This window comes from Rousettus aegyptiacus, unplaced genomic scaffold (genome assembly GCF_014176215.1).
Source record: "Rousettus aegyptiacus isolate mRouAeg1 unplaced genomic scaffold, mRouAeg1.p scaffold_m13_p_2, whole genome shotgun sequence".
NCBI lineage: Eukaryota > Metazoa > Chordata > Mammalia > Chiroptera > Pteropodidae > Rousettus > Rousettus aegyptiacus.
This window is the reverse complement of record NW_023416295.1, coordinates 137,543,557-137,568,710: the sequence shown is the minus strand read 5'-3', so window position 1 is coordinate 137,568,710 and position 25,154 is coordinate 137,543,557. Positions and strand designations below refer to the sequence as shown.

The following is a 25,154-nucleotide window of genomic DNA, read 5'->3' as shown; positions in this document are numbered from 1 at the left end:
CCGCAGGTTCAGGGACATCTGGGTCATCACCTGGAGTATCGCAAGCGACCGGACCGTCTTCCGGGGCCACAGCGACAACGACGTCAGGGGCCGGAGCATCGGAGACCACAAGAGCATCAGCTGCAGGGTCCACAGTAGCTACGTCAGGTGCTGTAGAGCCGTCGACAGCAGCAACAGAATCATCATCCGCACGTTCCGAGGCCGCTAGTCCCTCGGCTGCAGCTTCCGGGACTGCTGCTTCCTCCACTGGAGGCTCGCAAGCCACTGGAGCATCTTCCGTGGGCGTAGGCACAACGAGGTCAGGAGCCGGAGCATCGGAGACCACAAGAGCATCAGCTGGAGGATCCGCGGGAGTTACATCATCTGCTGTAGGGTCAGGGACAACAGAGTCATCATCATCATCTCAGAGTTCAGGGACAACTAGCCCCTCGACTGCAGGATCAAGCACAGCTGGATCATCATCACCTGGAGTATCGCAAGCAACTGGACCATCTTCCGGAGGGACGGCAACTACAGGGTCAGCAGCGGGAGGCTCCACGGGAACTAAAGCATCTGTTGTAGGTGCAGGCACGACAGAGTCATCCTCTGCAAGCTCGGGGACCACTAGATCCTCATCCGCAGGTTCAGGGACATCTGGGTCATCACCTGGAGTATCGCAAGCGACCGGACCGTCTTCCGGGGCCACAGCGACAACGACGTCAGGGGCCGGAGCATCGGAGACCACAAGAGCATCAGCTGCAGGGTCCACAGTAGCTACGTCAGGTGCTGTAGAGCCGTCGACAGCAGCAACAGAATCATCATCCGCACGTTCCGAGGCCGCTAGTCCCTCGGCTGCAGCTTCCGGGACTGCTGCTTCCTCCACTGGAGGCTCGCAAGCCACTGGAGCATCTTCCGTGGGCGTAGGCACAACGAGGTCAGGAGCCGGAGCATCGGAGACCACAAGAGCATCAGCTGGAGGATCCACGGGAGTTACATCATCTGCTGTAGGGTCAGGGACAACAGAGTCATCATCATCATCTCAGAGTTCAGGGACAACTAGCCCCTCGACTGCAGGATCAAGCACAGCTGGATCATCATCACCTGGAGTATCGCAAGCAACTGGACCATCTTCCGGAGGGACGGCAACTACAGGGTCAGCACGGGAGGCTCCACGGGAACTAAAGCATCTGTTGTAGCTGCAGGCACGACAGAGTCATCCTCTGCAAGCTCGGGGACCACTAGATCCTCATCCGCAGGTTCAGGGACATCTGGGTCATCACCTGGAGTATCGCAAGCGACCGGACCGTCTTCCGGGGCCACAGCGACAACGACGTCAGGGGCCGGAGCATCGGAGACCACAAGAGCATCAGCTGCAGGGTCCACAGTAGCTACGTCAAGTGCTGTAGAGCCGTCGACAGCAGCAACAGAATCATCATCCGCACGTTCCGAGGCCGCTAGTCCCTCGGCTGCAGCTTCCGGGACTGCTGCTTCCTCCACTGGAGGCTCGCAAGCCACTGGAGCATCTTCCGTGGGCGTAGGCACAACGAGGTCAGGAGCCGGAGCATCGGAGACCACAAGAGCATCAGCTGGAGGATCCACGGGAGTTACATCATCTGCTGTAGGGTCAGGGACAACAGAGTCATCATCATCATCTCAGAGTTCAGGGACAACTAGCCCCTCGACTGCAGGATCAAGCACAGCTGGATCATCATCACCTGGAGTATCGCAAGCAACTGGACCATCTTCCGGAGGGACGGCAACTACAGGGTCAGCAGCTGGAGGGTCCGCAGGTACTAAATCAGCTTCTTGCAGATGTTCATGTCCCTTAGCTGTTACTGGGTGTTGCTCCACCTCATTGATCCAGGTTGATGATTGAATAATGCCAGTTCTCACGGGGGCCTCTCTTTATTCAGGGTTTGCTTGCTGTGAAGAGCGTCAGTTCAATTCATCTTTTCCTTAGCACATTCCAGTTCATAAATATCTTTTTGGGTTTTCTCCTTTCATAATCTCTAACGTGCTCCCAGTGGGCCAAATACGTGTCTTTGCTACAGTGAATCTGAGAGACAGCCACCTTCTTCTCTATGGGAAAATGAATGGGATGTCGGGGTTGGGGGCCTGGTCATGGGAACATTACTGTGTGTATTGCTTCCTTAGTGATATGGGTTACAGTCTCGGCCTAGATTCTCACCTGCTAGGGAATAGAGAAGAAGTCCTTGGACAGAGCAAAGATACGCCTAGGGTTTTTCTGAGCTCGGGCCCTGAGCAGACACACCTGTAGCCCAGAAAAACTCAAACCGACCTTTTGTGTTTCAGGCACAAGCGGGCTGGCCCCTAGCATGACTGTTGCCCCTGGCAGCTCCAACACAGGTGAGTCAATACGTGGATGTGCTGTATTCCACGTGTCCTCCCTGGACTGTACACCCCCCTGCTACTATGGTTATTTTTTTTTTTTGGTTCACCACCCCCAGCTTTTTTTCCCCATGATGCAGTCATTTCCCCTCTTAATTTCAGGTTATACTTTAGCTAAAGGAATTTTGAGATAAACTATTATGAAAACATTGTAGGGAATTTTTTGTAAATCCTCGTATTTTCACTAATCCATCTTGCTTTTTCCTCTACAGGGAATAAGCTATTCTCCTACTCTCAAAAGATGCTGGTAGTAGAGATGGTTTTTTTTTTGACAGTTATATTTCAAAAGGGAGGCTCCCTGGTTTTTGAGATAAATATTCTTTCATGGTCAACCTTGCTGGAGGCTGGGGAAAGATTTTTATCTAAGAGTCATAGCAAAAATTTACAATTACGAGTTATGTAGTAAATGCTCTAAGAAAAAGGAGTGCAGAAATGTAGAATCAGGAAGAAATGCGTTTAACATTTATTAATTCTGAGTTGGATATTAATACCATCTTGATTAAGATAGAGGTTTTCTCATTTTTCTCTCACTTTTATAACTTCCATCCTCCCAAAGTTAATATAGGCGATCTAGCAAACCAAGTTACAGGAAGTTAAAGAGTTAACCCTGAAGAAAATTCTCCTCATTTAGAGGTGGGGAATCATCAGAGAGAAATTTACCAGGGTCATAGGAACATATTTAATTTACTTCTGTGAGCAAGGTCTTGCTAAGATAGAGATCTTTTACATTTCAATGGCGGGGACCTGAACTAGCCTTAGTAAATGCATTAGCACACTCCAGGTGCTTTCAGACTTTTCTCTTTGGAGATGTCATATGACATGCTGTTTCAAGACCAAAAAAAAGTTCTTTGCTCTTTCCCTACTCATTTAGGAACCTTGAAGGAAGTGTCTGAAACAATAATTGCTCTGGAATTTACCAAGAAATAATATTAATAATAATAGTAGTAGTAGTAGTAAATAATAATAATAAATGAACTTTACTTGGTGGCATCTCAAAAAACAGGATAGCTTATCAGAAGTTAAACTCTAGCTTATCCAGTCCGCTATACATACCACTCTTTTTCCTCCCTTTTTATTCCCTGCTTCCACAGGAGTCAAGGAAACCTCTGGAAGTGAAATGCAAACATATGGATCTTTGATGATCAATGTGTCTGTGATTTTTTATAAGGAATTCAGTTTGAGAGACAGGTGGGATTAAAGAACAGGAGAAAGAAGCCAGGAATATTATGATAAATTTCCTTTTGGAACATGATTTTGGATTTCAACTCAGGATTTTTTTTTTCCTATGATTTTTTTGAGTTAGGCTTTCACCAGAACTCCTCTCCTGAAGACTTAGTTATGACTCTCTTAGTTTGAAATCTCTGAGTATGAGATTATGAAATGTGGTATTCATGAAATTTTTAACATTTTCTTTTGAAGGTTTCCCTTCTGTGTCAAACAGAATAAAAATAATCCCCAAAGTATCCAACCCAGATAAAATGAAATGACCTAAATAGATCGGAATTATCTATTGTACAGAAAACTTTTCTTTAGCATGAATTTGTGTGATCATTTATGTACTCACATATAGAGAGACTCAATATACATACATGTTATTCTAATAAATAAAAGACAATGTCATTGTTTTTCTCCTCAGACACTACTGTAGTAGCAACAGGAAGTCAAGGAACTGAAAATAAAGCATCAGTATGGGAAAAGTCCTAATTTCTTTGTTACTTATCCAATTACCATTTCTTTAATGTCTTACATGTGTTAGACTCTGTAGCAGACACTAGTAGCAAAAACATCAATAAAATATTGCCCTTGCCATTTTATTACTCTGTGTGTGAAGGGTAGGGGCGGGGCAGATTATTATGGGCAAGGACACTATCTTTACAGTGTGTTTAATGCTAACCCATAAACATGTACAGTTATGGTCCCAGAAGTGCAGTGAGAGGAGAGTGGTTAATTTCTGCCTATTAGTTGGTATTACTGGGTGCAGGCATCAAGAGGGATATGATTGAGTTTAATATTGAACGAGGTGAGATGGGAATTCTGCCAAACAGCCTTTGAAAAGACAGAGACATGAGATAACATGAGTGAATTAGAAAATTAACCAAATGTTGGTAATGATTGTATGAGGTTCTGAGAAAAAAATGAGATTGGAAAGGTAAGTAGAGTTTATGGCGAACTTCATTCCCAAACTTCAACAGGACTTTATCCTACACTAAATGGGGCCACCTTAAATATTTTATTAAGAGAATGATTTTATATGATCATATAAGTGTCTTAGAGAATTGTTTCATTAAATAAATGAAGATTATAATATTGTTCTTTATGGCTCCTCTTATAAATATCTTTAATGAAATTTTGGAATTCTGGTCAGGGAAGATTTTTCTGTTGCATTCGTGGCTAATAGATCTCTTGTTGCTGGTTTCTGCTAATATGCTAAGCAGAAACCCCAATTCATAATTGGGGAAAAGCCTAGCCTCCCTCAGCAAAGAAAGATGTTAGAGCCCTGGAACTCCCGTATCTTTAATTTCCTTTCTGCTGTTCTTGTACCTATTATTTGTCAGTGTATCTTTACCTAAACATGCAGAGATTTTAAGTTCTTCCAAATGTTCTGTTGCTTCTAGGCCAGCTGTTTGTTTAGTATACAGAATAAAAACATTAATTTTATTTTTAGCTGTTTGAAAATGAAATTTGAAATTTATCAGTAAATTGTTGTGTCAATCAAAATATGTGAGGTGTAAAGTCTCAAAAAGCATTTGGTGGGGGTAAAGTTAGAACAAGATTGAAGTATTTCAGTGAGACAAAAAGGGGGTGAAATTCTTGAAGGATTAAAAGTAGGTAACTAAAAATAGTTATATTTTTCATATATCTAAATTATTCTTTCCCTTCTTTGATTATATACTTTACTGTCCTATTCATCAAAACTGTCCTCCAGGAAACCTTTGAAGTAAGAGAAATTTACCTCGATGTTTTCTCATTGCTCTTTTAGATTCTCATATTCCCCTCCCATTAAAATTCAGGATCCAAAGGGAACATTCTCTGATGGTGGAGTTTCAAATGCCATGAGGAGCAGAAAGGGAAGATAAATGGAAATATGTCTGTTTGTAAGACTATCAATGTAGTTAATTATTTCAGTAATTAGATAACTATATCTATCCCAAAACTATTCCAATAATGAGACTCATGTGAGTTTTCTGTTTTTACACAGGATGCCCAGCACCACTTCCACCTCCTCCAGGTAAGATTATATGCACCTAAAAATCAGTCATTCTGCATTAATGGTTCTTGTACATCGAATTTCAGAGGTCATGCTAATAAAAGCCCCTAACTATGAATATGTCATAGAATAGGAAAATTTAAAGTGGATGAATTTAGCTTTTATTTACCAAATAAGTATCAAATGGTAATCTGTTTTCTCCCATACAAACTAATGAAGCCAAACTAAACAAATACATCTTGTTAGTCAAAATAGTTTATCTACTAGAGTGTTTCATGTAATTATATGATATTTTAATCAAAATATTGTCACTTGATAGCATTTTTTAAACTACAGAATTTTAGTTTTTTTGAGGACTGAATTGTAGCAAGAACCATTAAGATTAATCAGCGTTCAATAATTTTAGAGTCCCTACTATTCCCAAGCCAATGTGATGTGCTTTGTAGAAAGTGGCAAAGGTTAAAAGAAAACATTCTCTATCTTAGGATATAGTGGGAAAAGGAAGATTGTCAAAGAAAGGCAATTTTTGTATAAGGCTGAAAATAAATTTCATAGTAAAAAATGTGAAATATATATTATATAGGGTGCATGTTATGTGTCACTATATTTACATATAGTATATACTTTGGGGGAATCCTCAGGTATTTAATTACAAAGTTGGAATCTGAGAACAATATGTAGAGTAGTCTAGGATATGTAAATGAGAAAAATGAGACAGTGTTGATCTACATTATGGCAGACCACATAAGCCAGAATGTCAAAATAAGTGATTTATTTTATAAGACCATAAAGGGACATCAAACAAAGCAATGATGAGATGAAAATTCAGCTTTAGGAAAATTATTCTATCTACAATATAGAAAATTGATCAGGAAGAGGTCTGTGTCAGAGTAACCCCAAAAACAGCTAGAGTATGCTACATCGAGGATAAGATCCTGGAATAGCATCATAGCTAGTAAACCGAGGAAGGGATTAAAGTGAGGATGAAGATATAAGATTTTGCAGTAAATTGGATGCCAAGTGATGGAAAAGAAGAAATCAGAATGACTTCTAAGTTTTAAGCTTAAATAATTAAAAGAATAGTTTGGTCCTTAACAGGAGAAAGCCAGTTTAGATGAGAAACTGATTTTAGGGGCAAGATGATACAATTTGTTTTGCGTACATCGAGTTAGTTTTGTATAGATTTGTTGGGAAACTATTTATTAAGCTGAGGGTGACCTGTGACTATAGCTTACGTGAGGTATTTGGGCTGGAATTAGAAGTTTGAGAGTCAGCTCCTTGACATTACAGTAGACACTGTGGAGATAGAGGGATGTACCAGGGGAAAGACTAGAGAAAATGAGAGTGAGGAGGAAGAGGTGATAACAAAGACAGGAATTTTAGGGTGTTGAATCTGAAGGCAGGAGAACATTTTCAAGAAGATGAGATGTCAGCTACTTTAGGGAACCTGAAAAACTGAGAAAGCCGTGGAGACTGATAATTATGACGTCTTGGTGACTTGCAGGATTATGGAGGCAGACATCAGTCCATAGAACAGTAAGTAAAGCAGTAGCCATAAGATTTATTGACCACTGCCAGGAGAAATTAAAAATTCCTCTTTGCTAGAGCTTATCAAAATAGAAAAAAAGATATATATGCTTCTTAGGGACAGTTTGCTCAAAGTAGGTGGATATGATTTTTCTACCTCAAGGCACCATACGATCCTTTGTAATTCTTTGTCTCTGAAATCTTAGTGTTAATTACAGTGTTGGCCACCTGGCGGTTATCTACAAATAACATATGGTTATGTTTTATCAAATGTAATTGACATTTATCATTTCATATTAACAGTTTGCCATGGTCCACTGGGAGAAGAGAAATCTGTAAGTACAGTTTTTCTCTACTTTGATTCAAATTTATTGTCATTCTTGTATTTGAATAGAAGTCTAAACTTGGTTTGTATCTGTAGCCTGGAGACATATGGACTGCCAATTGCCACAAATGCACCTGTACTGATGCAAATGCTGTAGACTGCAAAGCCATGGAGTGCCCTTCTCCACCCACATGCAAAACTGGAGAAAGGCTTATAAAGTTCCAATCTAATGATACCTGCTGTGAAATTGGATACTGTGGTGTGTATTCATAATACATTATTTGAATCGATAGAATAATTGTTTCTGTAGTGACATATTCAAGAGATATTTATTGGGATACTAATATATGTCAAAATATGCTAGATAGGTGTGATGAAACAGAATCAGTGCTTACTCTCTTAAAATTTCTATCTTTAGAGGGGAGAAACATAGAATTAACAATTATGAATATAATCAGTAAATGAAAGGGAGGCAGTAGTATTATGGGAAGAACATTATAATTGTATAATTGACTAAAAATAGAATCCCATTTACAATTTTTGTTTTATAAATAAAAAATAATTATAATGTTTACTTTGAGATAAAATAATGTATTTATTTTTCAGAACCAAGAACATGTTTATATAACAACACCAACTATGAGGTAAGGTAGTTTCTACTTTACAATATTTTTATTTATATAATTATGAATAAATGTAGGCTCTTTCAGCTTACAATATGGAAAAATTGTATGTAACAGGTGAGGCAGAGCCTGTTAATTTTCTTTCCATATTCATTTCAAAAGGAATGTCGAATGTAACATTCAGCATGGCTCCCTTCAAAGGGAGAAAATATACTTAATCATTAACTACCTAGCAGCAGAGCTTCAAGTAATTTTTCCCGTAGGTCTCACCAGATGGAGAAGATACACTTTGTAACATTCAAATCAATGAATAGGGTTAAACTGTAATTATAACCAGAAAGATCAGATGGCCAAACTGTCAGAGATCAAATAAGGAAACCCAAAAGACCAGAACCCCATTATGTGAACAGCACAGTATAGTCAGGGGTAGATTTTGACAACTGATTTGACATTTTGGAAACTAATTTAACTTTTTAGAAAATGTATCAGGAAGCTGTAAAAACCAGATGATTCTCAAATCGATATTAATACATTTGAACTAGTAATACTAAATATTAAAAAAATCTAAAAAAAACCTCTAGTGGGTTATGAAATACATAAAAACAAAGCCTATGAGAGTCCTAATTTGATAACTCATTTATCACACTCAAATTTCTTCTGGGTGTCTTAATTTTTAGTTTCCAAAGATGACATGACTTGAGAATCTATGACAGTTTTAAACATAAAATATGATGATGTTTAAAGAACAAAGGAAAAATTTTACCTCTAATCATTTATATGCAAAATAGTTTAAATAATAAAATTCCACTTAAGCAGAAAGTTCATTTTGTGGTTTGAGGCCCTGAAATAAACACAATTTCCCAAACTGGTGTTTGAATTTTGAACATAAATTAATTAACTATAAAGCCATCTAGAGAGCTTTAAAAGTATAGATATCCCAGCAAAGATGGAAAAATGTCTTGTAGACTTGTCATTAGTGACAAACCTATTTTGTGCCATTTTTTTTTTCATTTACAATCTTGTTTTTCCTCAGACTTAGAGTATAACAATTGATCAGTTGACTGCTTACCATAAAATAATCTTTCTTGAAAATACTTGAAAAGTATAATAGAGTAATGTAGGAAAATCTTAATTTCAGAATCTTGGAACATTCTATGCTCTCAATGGGGAACTTCGATTTATTATGGAAGTGGAAGGCTTTTAATCCACCTTTTCTTAAATATTAACCTTATGGCTAAAAGTACCTCTGGAAATTCACTAAACATCATAAATTTGATTCTTTTTTGCAGGTTTTATTGTCAACCTCAAAAAAGAAATCAATTATTTTGTTCTCTGAATAATTATTTTGTCTTCTCCTCCTCCTTACCTTCCAGATTGGTACTTCATTTGGTGATTCCAACAACCCATGTATCTCCTACACCTGCCACGATACTGGTTTCATTGCAGTAGTCCAAGATTGCCCAAAGCAGAGCTGGTGTGCAGAAGTAAGCCATCTTCTTAAGTAACAAATAAAAAGATTCACTTCTCATGTTCAATACAAACACAACCTTCTTTCGCATCTGGAAAAGTTTGTGTCTGACCAGTAGACATAAATCTTTTGAAGATTTCATTCTACCTATCTCATCCACCTTTTATCGTCAAGTGTATTTTCATATCAAAGATGTATTTGCAGGCTCTATATAACTTTGTCTAGTACTATTCCAGAAGAAGTAAGTTACTGTAGAAGTCATTTTGCTATTTTAAACATAAAAATGTTTTTTTTTCAAGGTTTATAGATTTGGGTTAATAATTTTTTATAAAAATAAAAGTTTTTATATAAGTACACATATGTATACATTCATATCTTTGTGTCAGTTTTCATTTTTATGCCCCCAAAATATGGATAGAGTTTTGTATTAAAATTGCTTAAATTTACATTCTTTAAGGAAATTTTAAGCTTAACTAATTTTTTTCCTGAAAATATAATTGTTAATATAGTTTATAGCTTTCTTTTAGAACTCTAATATTGGATTTCAACATTTATTGAGTTTGTACTCTGAGACATTGATAAGTTTAAGATTATAATAAGGTGTTTGGTAAAAATTCATGCCTGCGAAAAAGTATCTAGTAGTAATGTCATTATTTAAATATTTTTTAATTAAAATAAGTAAGAAGAAATTTTTTACTCCATTGCATTTTACTTTAAAAAAATTAGTTTAAATATTGTTTTTCTTTTTTAACCCACTGTTGAAAAAGTTAATGTAAATACTGCCTCATTTTTATTATTACTGTCTCCTACCATGCTTACTGGTGGGAGATCAGCTTGTTCATCTGTTTCATTTTCCCCTTGTAATTCTATTTCAATACGTTAAGAAATGCTATATTATTTACAGAAAAATACAGAAGTTTTTCAGTCTTTTTTCTTTTTCTCTCATCCATATAGGAAGACAGAGTCTATGATTCAAAAAAATGTTGCTATACATGTAAGTAAAATTAAGCACTGCATGTAGAGAGAATGTAAACTGTTGAAAAAAAAATTGGTGTTTTTTTTAAAACCAAATGTTAGATCAGTAATGGCAAGTTTACTGGGTTTTTAACACAGCAGATATTTTAACCTATATGCATAAACTAACAATTGATATTTGTACATAATGTATTATAGTTACTTGTTCATGTTGGTTGCAGCATTCTTCCTAGTAAAAACTAGTGATGCTTACAAAGGAGAAAATATAATTTTCACAGAAGGAAATTTAGCCAACTCTTCTAACATCAGCAAGTTACGTTGTAAATTAGTATATTAGATCATAAGGATGATCAGCAATGAAAAAGTGGATATCAAAAAGGATGCACTTCCCTCTTCCATTTCATCCCTGCTCTTTACTACTTCCTTCTCCCCTGCTCCCTTCTTCCTCCTTTTTCCCCCTTCTCCTTTTTCTAAGGTAGTGATATGCCAATGAATATAACATTTATTGAGTATTAAACAAGTACCTTGTGCTGGGTACTGAGGTAGTTACATCCCTCCAATAACATTATGAAGTAGTTATTATTCTTCTTAACTTTATGGTTGAGAAAACAGAGACTTAGCAGTTATTAATGTTAAACCTCATTTCTGATTCTCTTATCCATTTTGTTTTAGGTAATACTCAATGCAGATCTTCACCTGTGAATGTGACTGTTAAGTACAATGGTTGCAAGAAAAGGATTGAGATGGCAAGATGCACAGGGGAATGCAAAAACACCCTTAAGTGAGTTTTTCTTTGAATGTGCACTGCGCATTAATTTTCTAACATTGTAAGGAAATTAAGCTTTTAAAACATTACATGGACAATTTTTTACATGAGATCTAATGATCAGAATCTTAATATCTAAAATATTAAAATCTGAGAAATAAAATAAACTTTTCAAGCGATGAATCATTTTGAAGTAGTTTTCAAAATATATCAAAGAATATATTTATGGCAACTGTATTTATTTTTATACAGTGATTATAAAGAGTACTTAAGTAAACACTTGCTTAAAAGTATGTTTTTAGACTGTCACTTGCATTTTACATATAATATATATTACATTGCATGTTTTCCTTTATGTATACTTTCATGTATAGCTTAATATAATAATAATTTGGTATTAAATTGACTATTTAATATGTTTCATTTTTTCATACTATAATACTCTAATATGAGATTATAAATCTCCACTTTAAATTTATTTTCTTTTTTTTGGTCTTACATATCACTTATCACTAGTCTATGTCAGAAAATTATGGTGAGGAAGAAATGAGATATAGGGTGTAGAAAAAGAATAAACTGGTTGGAAGTCTTGCTAAATAACTTAGACAATTAGAAGATGATCATTGATGTCAATTCATGTCAAAAGACATTTCAAAAATATTTATTACTGAATTTTTTTTTTTAGGTACAATTATGACATCTTTCAGTTGGAAAATTCATGCCTTTGCTGCAGAGGTGAAAACTACGAATTCAGAGATATTATTCTTGACTGTCCTGATGGTAGTACAATAAATTACAGATACAGGCACATCACGATGTGTTCTTGCTTAGACCAGTGCCGACAAACTACGACTCCAACGACAATTTACAGTTAATATTACCCTTTCAGTTGTAACAGGCAGGTATTTATTTTATAAGTAAATAAAATAAATCACGAAATTGTGAGAATAATGAAACATTTGTATCTCACTCAAAAAATGAATTCTCATTGAAGCATTTTGTTTTGTCGATTGGATCTGAAAAATAAATACAGTTTTGCAAGCAATCAGTGAGCATATGTGTTTATTTTATAGCAATAAGAACTCTACAAGTCAAGGAGAAACTGAGTGATATCATGGCTCTCTAGTATACTCTTATCCCACTCTTCATCTCGTGAGGCCATTATCTTGTTTTATTCCTTCTCTTCCTAGTGAAACTTATTGAAAATGTAAGCCTTTGTTCTCTGCCCTCACTTCTCTATGTTAGTTACATTGCTCCTTTCATTCTACTACAACTTAGGATACCAGCAGTCTCCTTCAAATTCTTTCTGTAGGGTCTGATATCATGTCTACTCTTCCTTTCCTGAATCATTTTTCTTGCTGTTTCTGTGGCATTATTTTAAATAATGCTCCTACATTTTGTGAATACCTTCACTTTGCTAGTCTTTTGGAGAACTAGGATTTAGTGCATCCTGTACCTCTTCTCATTTTATTCAGGCCCCTTAGATGATTTTATCAACACAGGTATTTGTGCTTATATTAGTGAGAATTTCCACTCTATAAGTGCAGTCTCAAGCTCTTCTCTGAATTATAGACGTTGATACAACCCTGAATCTACATCTCTAACTCAATGTTCTATAGGTACCACAAACTCACTGAGACCAAAATTAAACTCTACTTGTATTTTATGTATCTGTTGAGGTAGTTAGCTAGAAGGAGAATTTGATGTTCATTAAAATCATGACCATCATCTTTAGTACATTCTACCACTTTGCTGCCTCATACAGATTTACTTTTTTGCTACACACATATTTCCAAATGTGCTGTGTACAAACTTATTTATAGATGTAAAACATGTACAATAAACTCTCTTATTTTCTTCCCAAACTCAATTTATTATAACCCATTTATGTACCACTCACCTTTGTATATTATTCGAACTATTGGTAAATTTAACCAATTGAAACTCTGTATGTCCAACAATAGGGGAAGAAAATTGATATGTTGGTATATTGGTAACTACCAACAGAGGTGAATAATAGCTAAATACAGGTGGATATTACAGGTGACACTTCCATAGGTGGTCCTTTTACCTTCCTCCATGTTGGTCACTGTTTTCCAATTTTCTTTTTCTCAGTCCATACCAGAGTTTTTTATTTGGAAAAATTATGAAGGGTTTGGGCCCTTGAAAATCCAAATGGATTAGGCTTAGGAGTTTTTTTGTTGTTGTTATATTTTACCTTAGGAAATGATAACACACGGAGTCAACAATATACCTACATCTCAGACCTTATTGTGTGGCAATAGCACTATTTTCCTTTTATAGTCAGAATTGACTATCCCAGGTAATATAATGACCGCATTTTTTTTCTTTTTGCTTAGAAAAGAGGCCGTATAGTCACAAAAGACCCAAAATGGCTAGCATGGAGTTTTACCAAGTGAGAAAGAATATAAATGTTGATTTCCGGTTCAGCTAATATATCACATTCTACAATCAGCACACCAACCTCACAAGCAGTATCCCTCAGCTGTTTCCAGAGTGGAGTTCTCAGTAAGCCAATGTATAAGGCCTATTATCTATGAATAATGAGATAAGATAAAATGATCAATGCTGTATGTACCTATTGCTTTCCTTTAAAATTTTGAAACAAATTTCTTGGTTGGAAGGTGTGCTATGCAGCATTTCATGGTAGTGAATAAAATACTCGATAAGCCCATGCAAAGCAGTACTTCCTGAGATATATTGGACACAAAATGAGATTAATAATCGGTTATATCAGAGAAAACAAGTACTGTTTCCTTTCTATCAGAAAAGGCTCAAAGTTGTCCACTTGTTACCAGCTGGCTGGCTGGCACTCCACAATGATACCAAAGAGAAAGACCACTTTATCGTCATCGTGGAATTCATTCAGGGAATTTAGATTTCTGTTCCCATGTATGACTTCCATCCTTGACATAAGTTCTACCTTATTCATGAACATCATTGTTGGTGGTGGTCATCAAGAAGACATGACCATCAGTTGACCCGTAAACTGGACCCAGGCAATTGGAGGATCCTTTCCCTCTCTCCTTAGAATGTGTTCTAAGAATGTGTTCTGCTTACCTTCTTTGAACTAAAAGTTACCCTAAGGACACAGACTTGAGATAGTGAGGTTTCCTGAGACCATCTCGAGGGTATATATAATTGAATACAGTTAAGACCTCTGTATAAACTTTTAAGATTCTGGTGGATGGGCGGGGAGATCAACTCATCTTATGGATGCCAACACAAGTCTAACACTTTCTTGGGTCTCTCTTTGTCCTCTGTGTATAGAGGCCAATTTATAAACCAAAACTCATTTAGCAACTACTGGACAGGATGAGAGAAAAGACACTGACATCCACAAACTATGACAATCACAGTTAACACGTATTGTTTATTACCCTACTCTCCCATGAAAATCTCTGGTGAGGAACCTCTGGTAAGAACTGACTTAGTTATGTTCACACCTGAATCTATTCTGGGTGACCCAAATGATTCCTCTAAATCTTATTTATGTCCTTCTCCAGTTTTGCTCCGTTTGAGTCCTTTGTCCTAGGCCCATTGGCACATTTCATCTCCTATGCAGGACTACTCTGTCAAGAGTGAAAAACATGGCTATTTCATTTCATGTGAAGAAACCAGCCCAGAGAGTCAAGGAAAATGAAAAAAACAGGCATAAGTTTCAAACTAAAGAATGAGATAAGGCTCCAAAAACAGCTCTTAATGAAATGGAGATATGTGATTTACCTAATATCAAGAGTTCAAAATAACAATCATAAGGATGATTATTGAGGTCGAGACAGCAATGTATGAAAAACATGAGAATTCTAACAAAGAGATAGAAAATATAGGAAAAAATCAAATAGAAATGATAGAGCTGAAGAATACAATACCTAAACTAAAAAATTCAATGGAGGGGTTCAATGTCAGAATGTATCAATAGGAAAAAGAAAAAGTCATCAAACTCGAAGCCAGGAGAGTGGAATTTATCCAATTAGAGAAGCAAAAAGAAAAAAGCTTAAGGGTCAACATCACAAGGATTAATGTAGACATTACAGGAGTCCCAGAGAGTGCTATGTAATATGTACCATATTGATTCCTTTAGCAAATATTTACTAAACAGCCGCTATTCTAGGCCCTAGAAATATAAAAATTCACAAGCAGACAAGATTCTTTATACAGAGTTTACATTCTAGTTGAGTGGGAGTATAACAGGAAATAAATATTATTAGGGGCTATGAAGAAAGTGAAACATTGTTAGGACAAAGAATGAGAGCATGATGAAGAAGGTACTTAACACTGTGTTCTTAGTGTATCAGTTAGGAGAGGATAGTATATGCTGTAATAACAAATTAACTCCAAATCTGTGGTGCCTTATAACAACTAAAGTTTACTTCTCACTCAAGCAAAGTCCATCATGGGCATGTAAACTCTCCAAGACAGCAATCCTTCATGAGGTGGCTCAGCAATCCAAGCCACTTTAATGCTGTGGTTTGCTTTCTCAACATGAGACTCTCCAATTGTGACTGAAAGGGAAGACAGGAAATCAGAAAACTGAGCAGGGATTCCCACTGACTCAATCTAGAAATGACACAATTGACTTTTGCTTATGGTCTGCTAATCAGAGCTGATCAAATATCCTTACCATGTTGCAATTAAGTTTGGAAGTATAATCTTCCATGTGTCTAACGAAGAGAGGTGTGCATTAGTGATATTTACCCCACACAGAAAAGTTTCTCTGAGACTTGAATAACAAGAAAAGCCATCTATTTGAAGATATATGTGAGAAACATTTCAGGTAGAAGAAACAGGTAGAGCAAGCGTCCTAAAGCAGGAACGAAAAGAAGACAAATGCACTAAGGGAAGTACAGTATGAGATTACGCCATGGAAAAATTCAAGGGACTGATCACGTTGAGCACAGAGAGCAAGTATTTTGGTTTTATTGTAAATAAAATAAATCTTTGAAGGTGTTTAGAAAAATGAAATGACATGTTTTGATTTATATAAATATATATATATTTTTTCAATATTATTTTGTATTACTTTCAAGTGTAGAGTATAATGGTTAGACATTTATATAATTTATGAAGTGAACCTCTGATTAGTCTAGTACCCACCTGGCACTATATATAGTCATTACAATATTATTGACTATATTCCCTATGCTGTACTTCACATCCCCATGACTATATTGTCACTACCAATTTGTATTTCTTAATCCTTTCACCTTTTATACTCAGCCCCCCATTTAAAGTGATTATTGATAGGTACATAGTTACTGCCATTTTATTATTATTTATGTTCCCTTCCTTCTTCTTAAGGAAGTCTCTTTAACATTTCTTGTAATACTGGCTTGGCAATGATGAATTCCTTTAGCTTTTTCCTGTCTGGGAAGCTCTGTATCTCACCTTCAAATTTATTTGATAGCCTTGCTGTGTAGAGTAGTCTTGGTTATAGGTCCTTACTCTTCATCACTTTGAATATGTCATGCCAATCCCTTCTGACCTGCGAAGTTTGTGTTGAGAAATCATCTGACAGTCTTTTTGAGCTCTCTTGAGAGTAACTAGCTGCCTTTCTCGTGCTGCTTTTAGGATTCTCTTTTTGACTTTAACCTTTGGCATTTTAATTATGATATGTCTCGGTGTGGGCCTCTTTGGATTCATCTTGTTCCAGACTCTCTGTGCTTCCTAGGCTTGTATGTCTATTTCTTCTGCCAGGTTAGGAAAGTTTTCTGTTATTATTTCTTCAAACAGGTTTTCAATTCCTTCGTCTCTCTCTTCTCTTTCTGGTACCCCCAAGAGGCAAATGTTGGTATACTTGAAATTGTCCCAGAGGCCTCTTAAACTATCCTAATTTTTTTGAATTTTTTTCTCTCATTGCTGTTCTGATTGGGTGTTTTCTGCTGCCTTATCTTCCAAGTTACTGAGGCAAACCTCTGCTTCATCTAATCTACTGTCGATTCCCTTTAATGTAGTCTTCATTTCAGTTATTGCATTCTTCATTACTGACTGGTTCTTTTTTGTGTTTTCTATTTCTTGTTAAAATTCTCACTGAGTTCATCTGCTCTTCCCCCAAGTTCATTGAGCATCTTTATAACCAGTGTTTTGAACTCTGCATCTGGTAGATTACTTGTCCCCATTTTGTTTAGTTCTTTTTCTGGAGCTTTGTTCTAGTCTTTCATCTGAGACGTGTTTCCTTGTCTTCTTATTTTGGCTGCCTCTCTGTGTCTGTTTCTATGTATTGGGTAGAGTCGCTATGTCTCCTGGTCTTAATAGAGTGACCTTTTGTAGAAGGTGTCTTATGAGGCCCAGTGACACAGTCTCCCTGGTCACCTGAGCTGGGTGCTGTAGGTGAGTGTCCCTTGCATGGGTTGTGTGCCTTCCTGTTGTAGTTGAGCCTTGTTTGCTGTTTGCATGTTAGTGGAGGGATTGACCCTCAGGCTGATTGATTGTGAAGACTGGCCTTGACTATAGTGGAGGAATTGTTGTGTAGGGGCTGACCTTATGGAACATGATTCACTTTAGCAGGGTTCTGGTGCCTGCCAAGTCTGCCTTTAGGCTATGTCATTTCTGGGGGTGGCCAGGAGGTACTCTGGCCAAGGAGGTCACCGGTGTTGCTGACCCTGAGGCCTCCTGGGAGGGATCCCACTGCAGGCCAAGTTCAGCTGCAGCCTATTTGACAATAGTTGATGCCATGAGAGGCCTATTGATTTTTGTTGAAATTGCCTCCTGCTGAAAGAGTGGAGTGGGGCTTGTTGCCTAGACACTAATATGCCTCTGGCAATTTGTGAGTTAGGTGGGTCCAGGTCCCAGTGAGTCACCAGGGCAGAGCCAGCAGATTTTACCATACCACTGTGGATTCTGATTTGATCAGGCTGGTGGAGGACTCTACACAGGCAAGATGGCATCAGCCTGCAGGCTGCACAGAAAGAGGGTTCAACACGGGGATAATGATGGCTGTCCATGTAGCCCTCACCCTGACGCCACACAACTCAGCCTTTCCTGTATGTCTTTGGCACCTCCTCTGCTGCTGCCCTTCTACCAGAGCCCAGGGTGATTGTTCGTGGGTAAGTGAATCTGTGCATGGGCCCTTTAAGGGGATGTCTGTGTTTTCAGCTGTCTTCCATCTCACCTGCATGGTGTAAATACCCTCTGCTTTTCACAGCCAGATTTTGTAGGAACTCTTCTTCCCTGCACTGGAACACTGGGCTGGGGAGCCTGGCATTGGACTGGGACCTCATGCTTCTTTGAGGTCCAAAATATCCCTCCCTGTGCTCAGCCTCTATACACGGGTGTGGGGCCAGCCTGTTTTTACATCTCTGCCCCTCCTACCAGTCTTGATGAGGCCACTCTTTTATGTCATTAGTTATAGAAGTTATGTTCAGCTAGTCATCAGATGGTTCTCTGGATTGATTGTTCTAACATTTAGTTGCAATTTTAATGTGATCATTAGAGGAGGCAAGCACAGTGTTTACTGCTCTGCCATCTTGGCTGTACTCTCATCTCAGAAAGTGAACTTTTGATTTATATTTTTAAAGTAACTAACTGATATATAGACAATAGCTTTCATGAAGGCAAAAGTGGAACCATAGTATTATTGCAGGTATTCATGTGAGAAATAGTAGTGGTTTAGCTTTTAGTGGCGTGGTAAGTTGCAAAATGGCCACAAATTCCTCCCTCCCTTTATGCAGTCTTTGCCACATGGGTTTACGTTTCTTCCTATCAAAAAGTGGAGTTTATTTCTCCAGTCCTCGAATCTGGGTTTGGCTTGATGGCTTACTTTGGTGACACAAGCAGAGAACTGAAAAAGATCTAGCCTGTTGGAATTTTGCCATCCTGATCCTGTTAATTCCACTATCATATAAACAAGTCCCAGACTGGCATCCTTGAAAATGAATGGCCATAAGAACGGATGGTCCAGTCCTTTCAATGATCTCACCCACCCTATATAAGGCCTCAGATGTGTAAGCAAGATCATTCTAAATCATCCAGTCCTAGCTGTGCCAGCCCATGTAGGAAGAACCACTCGTGCGATGCACTAATTGTGAAAAATAATAAATGCTTTGTGTTTTGGGGTTTTGTTATACAGCAAGGGCTAACTAAATTGTTAGCTGCTGCTGCTGGTGGTGGTGGTAGTAGTAGTAGTAGTAGTAGCAGCAGCAGTAACAATGGAAAGAACTAAGTAGATTTTGGAAATAAACTTATAGGATCTGCTAACAGTTCAGATACAGAGTAAGAGAGAGAAAGAAGTCAAATAGCTATTAAGGTTTTAGTATCATTTATTAAGATGAATAAATCATTTATAAGGAAGAATTAGACCACTTAATAGAATTACCAGCAATACCAACAATACAAAATATTCTGAATTTACACAATATCTACTCCCTTCCATTATTATGTTTCCACAGAAAAACATATCTCATAGCAAAATTAAGAAATAAGAGGTTCAGAGATATATGATATAAATATAAAATCAAACAAGTTAGGCAAAAAACTCACTTTTAAATTTTAATTAGATCACTGTGAATGCAAAATTTATTTTTCTCATTCTAAAAATATGTATATTTCCTAGCTTTGCCCACTCAGTTGTCTAGAAGCAATACCAACTATTAGAAATAAACACCAATTGAGCACAGAATTTCATTCTCAAACATTTTCCTCTAAAGGAACGAGGTCTCCTTAGAGAAAAGGCTGATTTCTCATCTGGGCAGTAAATGTATGAGATGAAGCAGAGATATTTTGTTATCTCTGAAAGTCAAGAAGCTATCAAAAACTCTTGAGATCATGTGGAAAATAGGCAACAGAAGCCAGCTTTAAAGGGCTCATGCTGGCCAAAGATAAATCCATTTGAGCATTAAAATAATGATTATTTAAATTCATTGAAACATATCAAATGTATAAAAATTTGTGAGCTTATAATGATACTTAAAAGAAAGAAAAACTCTTTAGCTACTTTAGGATAGTTGCTAGATATCAATATTTTTTAAAATCAATAAAGGGAAAGAATTAAGCATTTATCCAGCTATACATATATATATATATAATATAACTGAATAGTTGATGAGAGAAATATCCTCTTTATAGAAACTAATTCATGTAGGAGAAATTATAAAATTCTAATATAGCCATTTGTAACTCCTAATTAAACAATAGGCAATGATAATCAATGCCTGCTTAAACCATATATAAAAGATTGAGGATGATTTTGTTAAGGCTGAAAACTCTAGGTCCATTTTTTGTACTATTAATATTACTGATAGTGAAGAAACTAGATATTCATTATGCTTGGTGATGTAATAGCCAAAAACAACGTGAGTTATAAATTATTCTTCCTGTAAGTATTGTAAAAAACTGAGAAATGGCAAAATTAAAACTACCAACTCAATAAATAGCATTTAATAAGAGTTTATTATGCGTATAAGAACAGTTTGTAAAAAGAGATTTTCCAAATTTAAAACTGATATGAAGCTTGGGGTATGATGTTGCAGGAAAGCTTATAAAGTGAAAATTAAAAAGTTGTTTAACTACAATTTTCGGTCATTACAATAGAGGTTTCCAGATGACAGGATATTGGTTAAAAAATATTATCTCATATCATTTTTAGAAATATGACATAAGTTTCTTTTATGACTATCAGAAGCATTTATGAGAAATATGAAAGTTAAGTTTTACTATATTCATAAAATAAACTAGATTTAACTTTGCTTATGTGACTTAAATGGTTTTTTCTGCTCATGAGATTTTCAAGTGTGGCCTCCATTTTGTATTTAGTTTTAACAGTATTAAACCTGAATCCAACAAAACAAAACATCTAAACCTAACTACCAATTATAGAAACATATTAAGTAATACTATGAAGATATAGAGTCAAAACAAAGAATAATGACGGAGTTTATTCAGCAAATAGAATTATAAAGGAGGAGGAAATGTTATATTAGAAGGGGCTTAGGAACCATGTTAATTAAATGCAATGCATGGATATGATTTGGGTTCTTATTGGAACAAATCAACCATAACAAGACATTTTTGAGATGGGGAAAACCAACATAGATTGTGTAATAAGTGATATTGAGGAATTGACATTAATTTCATTGTCTGTGATGATGGTGTTGTGATTATACTTTCCTTTTAAATTTTATCTGTTAGATGACGCACTCAAGTATTTACTGGCGAAGTGCTTTGATGTCTCTTATTTACTTAAGACACAATATGACATGAAACAAATCTACAAGCAATACAAAGCATGCACTCTCACAGTGCGATAACTCAAAGTGTGTTTAAAGCATCAGCTTATTACACCATTGTATTGATTGCCCGTCAGTACTGTATGCTGTGGATTATTGCCCTGATCATGCCCTCTTATACATTTCAAAAATTCTTGCACATTTCAATAAAAATGAGATTTATTTTGGTGCCAGATTGAAAGTTTCACTCTCCGACATTGCTGTGATAATATGTATATTTAGTTAATTTATGTAGAATAAAAATATACAGCCTACCCAAGGGGTTTAAGTCATATGAGTACCCCACGGTCACTTTATTGCACTTGTTTTGATAGATATTCTCAATTACAGAGCTACTTAAATATCTTGTCAATCCCCTTCACCATAATATTGAAGACAAATGAGCCATGGGACATGGTCAAAGCTGTAACACTTCCTTTGGAATAGCCAGTAGGCCATTTAAAAAAAAATATATTTATAATACTTTAAAGTTAATGCCACAACAAAACAATCATATCAGCACTTTATGTAGAGGAAGTGGTTAAGTCTTTGGTTTAATCATACTACATTACTAGTTTTATTGGTCAATATGGTCAAATAACTTTAATTCCATATAGTTTCATATGATATTTAAACCTATAAATACACATTGGAGATATCTATTTCTCTATTACTCAAATTTTTTGAAGAGAAGCCTAAATTACTTTGTGTATATAAGGCTATAGTAAATAATTCTTTTGTTTTGATTTTAATTTTATCTCTATCTTCTTGCAATAAAATTATTTACAAGAGCTTCCAATAAAATGATAAATGCCTTATGTTGTGGTTTGGACAATTTCCTGGTAGATGTGGGAAAGGGAGAAGGGATGGAGCCAAATTCCAATTCTAGGAGTATCCAACTGTAAGTCAGAGAGCACTGTGGGATACACTGAGGATGTGACAGTGAGAGATTCCAGTTGGAGCCAAAGTTACGATTCAGGTCAAGATCCCTACTCCACTCATCCATTATCTTTGAAAAGGCATACACAGAGTCTAGTATGATATTGTGATTTATAATAAAATATGTACATATATATCCTTTCCTGGCACAAAGCTCTTAAAATCATTGGAATTTATTAAGTGATGAGAACAATAAAAGTGTCTTTCGTTATGTTAATAAGACAACTTGGAAAACACAGAAGTATAAGGGCTGGTTACTAAGAGAATCTATCTACCTTGTGATTAGAAGGTGGAAACTTTCAGTGCCACCGCTACCCAACCCACAGCCTTCTAGGGAGGAGAAGGGATTGGAGACTGAGTTCAGTCACCAATAATTAATGATTTATTCAGTCCTACCTATGTAATGCGTCTTCATAAAAATCTAAAGTGACAAGGTTCAGAGAGCTTCTGGATTGGTAAACATGTGGAGATTTGGGTAGAATGGCATGCTTGGAAAGAGTATGGAGCTTTGTTCCCCTTCCCTCATACCTTCCCCTATGCATCTATTTCATCAGACTGTTTCTTAGTTATAGTTATTTATAATAAAAAGTAAAATATTTCTCTGAGTTCCGTGAGCTGCTCTGGAAAATTAATTAAACCCAAAGTGGAGGTTGAGGGAACCTCAAGTCTATAGCTGGTTGGTCAGAAGCACAGGTGATAACCTGGAGTTTTGATAGGAGGAGGGCAATCTTGTAGGTATGAGTAATTAACCTGTTGAATCTGAGCCTATCTCTAGGTAGATGGCTTGAGAATTGTGTTAAATTGTTGGACACCCAGTTGATATCTGAGATTTGCTTGTTGGTATAGGGAAAGAAACCTCCTTACATTGTAATTAGTAACTGGAATCTTAGGTATTAGAGACTACTGTAGTACCAAATAACCAAAATAAAAAAGAGAAAAGAGAAAAGAAGGAAGGTAGAGAAAAATTATATGAGTTCAAATCTGAGCTACTTGGCTGTTTCACCAAAAGGAAAGAATAAATTTTATAACTCATCATCTTATATAAAATTGTATAGGACATGTGAAGACATAAACTATCCTAGTTCTAGACCATGAGAATAGTTTTTTTTATCAGATTATTAGAGTTCATTTTAATTCTTTTGAAAATAAATAGATAGGTAGAATGTAAATATTATGGAAGAAATGATGGACAGAGTTGTGCTTGTTTAAATGTTATGCTGATGTTTAATGGGAATAAATGCACCTCAGAAAGGAGATAAATACTCATTCTATTTATACTTCATTCTAATTACTATTTATTCTTTCATTTTTTTTATTTGATAAATTTTATCTGACCACCTACTATGTACCCTGCCCTGTAAATGTGCCATGAACATCTTTTTGTGCTCATGGATGGTTATAAGATATGATTATAAAGGAAATAAAAAGGAACTTTATATATGGCATAACAGGAAGTATCTATGAGGAGATGAGGTTCAAGATGAGATCTGGAAGATGCAAAAGTGCTGGCCATGCTAAGAATAGCATGAAGAACATTACAGGCAGAAGAAATAACATAAGAGAAGCTTGGCACCTTCAAAAACAGAAAATAGCTTATGTTGCTTAATTTATTGAGGCAGAGCATGCTGGGATGAAGCCAGATAACAGGAAAGTGCCAAATGTTTAAGGCTTTATAGGTCAAGGTATGGCTTTTGTAGTTTATTCTAATTACAATTTTATTTAGTTAGTTATTTGATTGAACTTGGCTGCCATGCAGAAAATTCACTTCAGTCTTCAAATAGAGAATTGAACAAAGGGCAAGAGAGAAAATATTTAATGCTAAATCTAGTATTCATATAGTATATATCCTTAAGTAAGAAAGTCATAGCTTTTGATTTGCAGACATGAGTTTTTCATATTGTTACTCAATAAAGTATTCCTGAATTCAGATTGCAACTGAATTATGGTTGCTTGCAGATAAATATTCAAATTACAAAATTATCCAAATACTTTTAGGTCTTCTCCGAACTCTCAATTTACATGTATTCATCTTTAAGTCAGTAATGCAATTGATGAGTTGCTCACAATTCAACCAGATGCAATCAATATGGACTACTTACGATCTCTGCCATGAAGAAATGTGGGATGAGGGCAGTGAAACATAAAGCCTGATGTCCACTCCCCAAGGAAGGTTATTATATTCTGTATTTATATGACTTGTTTTAGTGTCTGACTTGGTCAATTATAATACAAACATACTGACAAAATTATTAATATTTTATGCTGAAGATTGGTCTAAGAATTCACTTTCTAAGTTAGATTAATTTGGAGAGAAAATATTTGCATCATAAAAGCAACAAAAATAATCAAAGGTCAGAGACATTTTGCTAAAAAGGCTGGATTTCAAGGGCTAAGTGAACATAATAATGACCTAGACTATAGTGTAAAGTAGATTCCAAGTCCATCTCAGATCTAAACCTTGAGTGACTGGCAATCAAATTCAATGACATTGACAATCAAAACATGACAGAAAGAATTTATTCATTTGCAGGTATAATACAATGGTTAATACTTTCCAGTGTGTTTATTTAAATTTATATATTTTTAATCTTCAAAGAGACATTTAAAAGAATTAAGACCAAGCATAGGCAAATAGGTCCTTTCTTTATAACATTCAGTTTTATAAAAAGACAGAAGACAAGCAAATATACATTTGAAGGACTTTAGAAGCTA

The 25,154-nt window shown here is 36.2% G+C and overlaps 1 protein-coding gene across 1 annotated transcript in view; it reads left to right on the top strand.

The window, feature by feature from the left end:
* Positions 1 to 12,317, top strand: part of LOC107514218 (mucin-19) — a 108,557-nt gene extending 96,240 nt beyond the window's left edge. Inside the window, exons 45-54 of the mRNA XM_036235866.1 lie at positions 1,893 to 1,917; positions 2,293 to 2,346; positions 5,588 to 5,617; positions 7,427 to 7,458; positions 7,545 to 7,707; positions 8,055 to 8,092; positions 9,445 to 9,555; positions 10,494 to 10,533; positions 11,187 to 11,295; positions 11,966 to 12,317. Of these exons, the coding sequence (XP_036091759.1) occupies positions 1,893 to 1,917; positions 2,293 to 2,346; positions 5,588 to 5,617; positions 7,427 to 7,458; positions 7,545 to 7,707; positions 8,055 to 8,092; positions 9,445 to 9,555; positions 10,494 to 10,533; positions 11,187 to 11,295; positions 11,966 to 12,155 (792 nt within the window). The 3' untranslated portion in view covers positions 12,156 to 12,317. The remainder of the gene's footprint in view (positions 1 to 1,892; positions 1,918 to 2,292; positions 2,347 to 5,587; positions 5,618 to 7,426; positions 7,459 to 7,544; positions 7,708 to 8,054; positions 8,093 to 9,444; positions 9,556 to 10,493; positions 10,534 to 11,186; positions 11,296 to 11,965) is intronic.
* Positions 12,318 to 25,154: the final 12,837 nt, after the last annotated feature.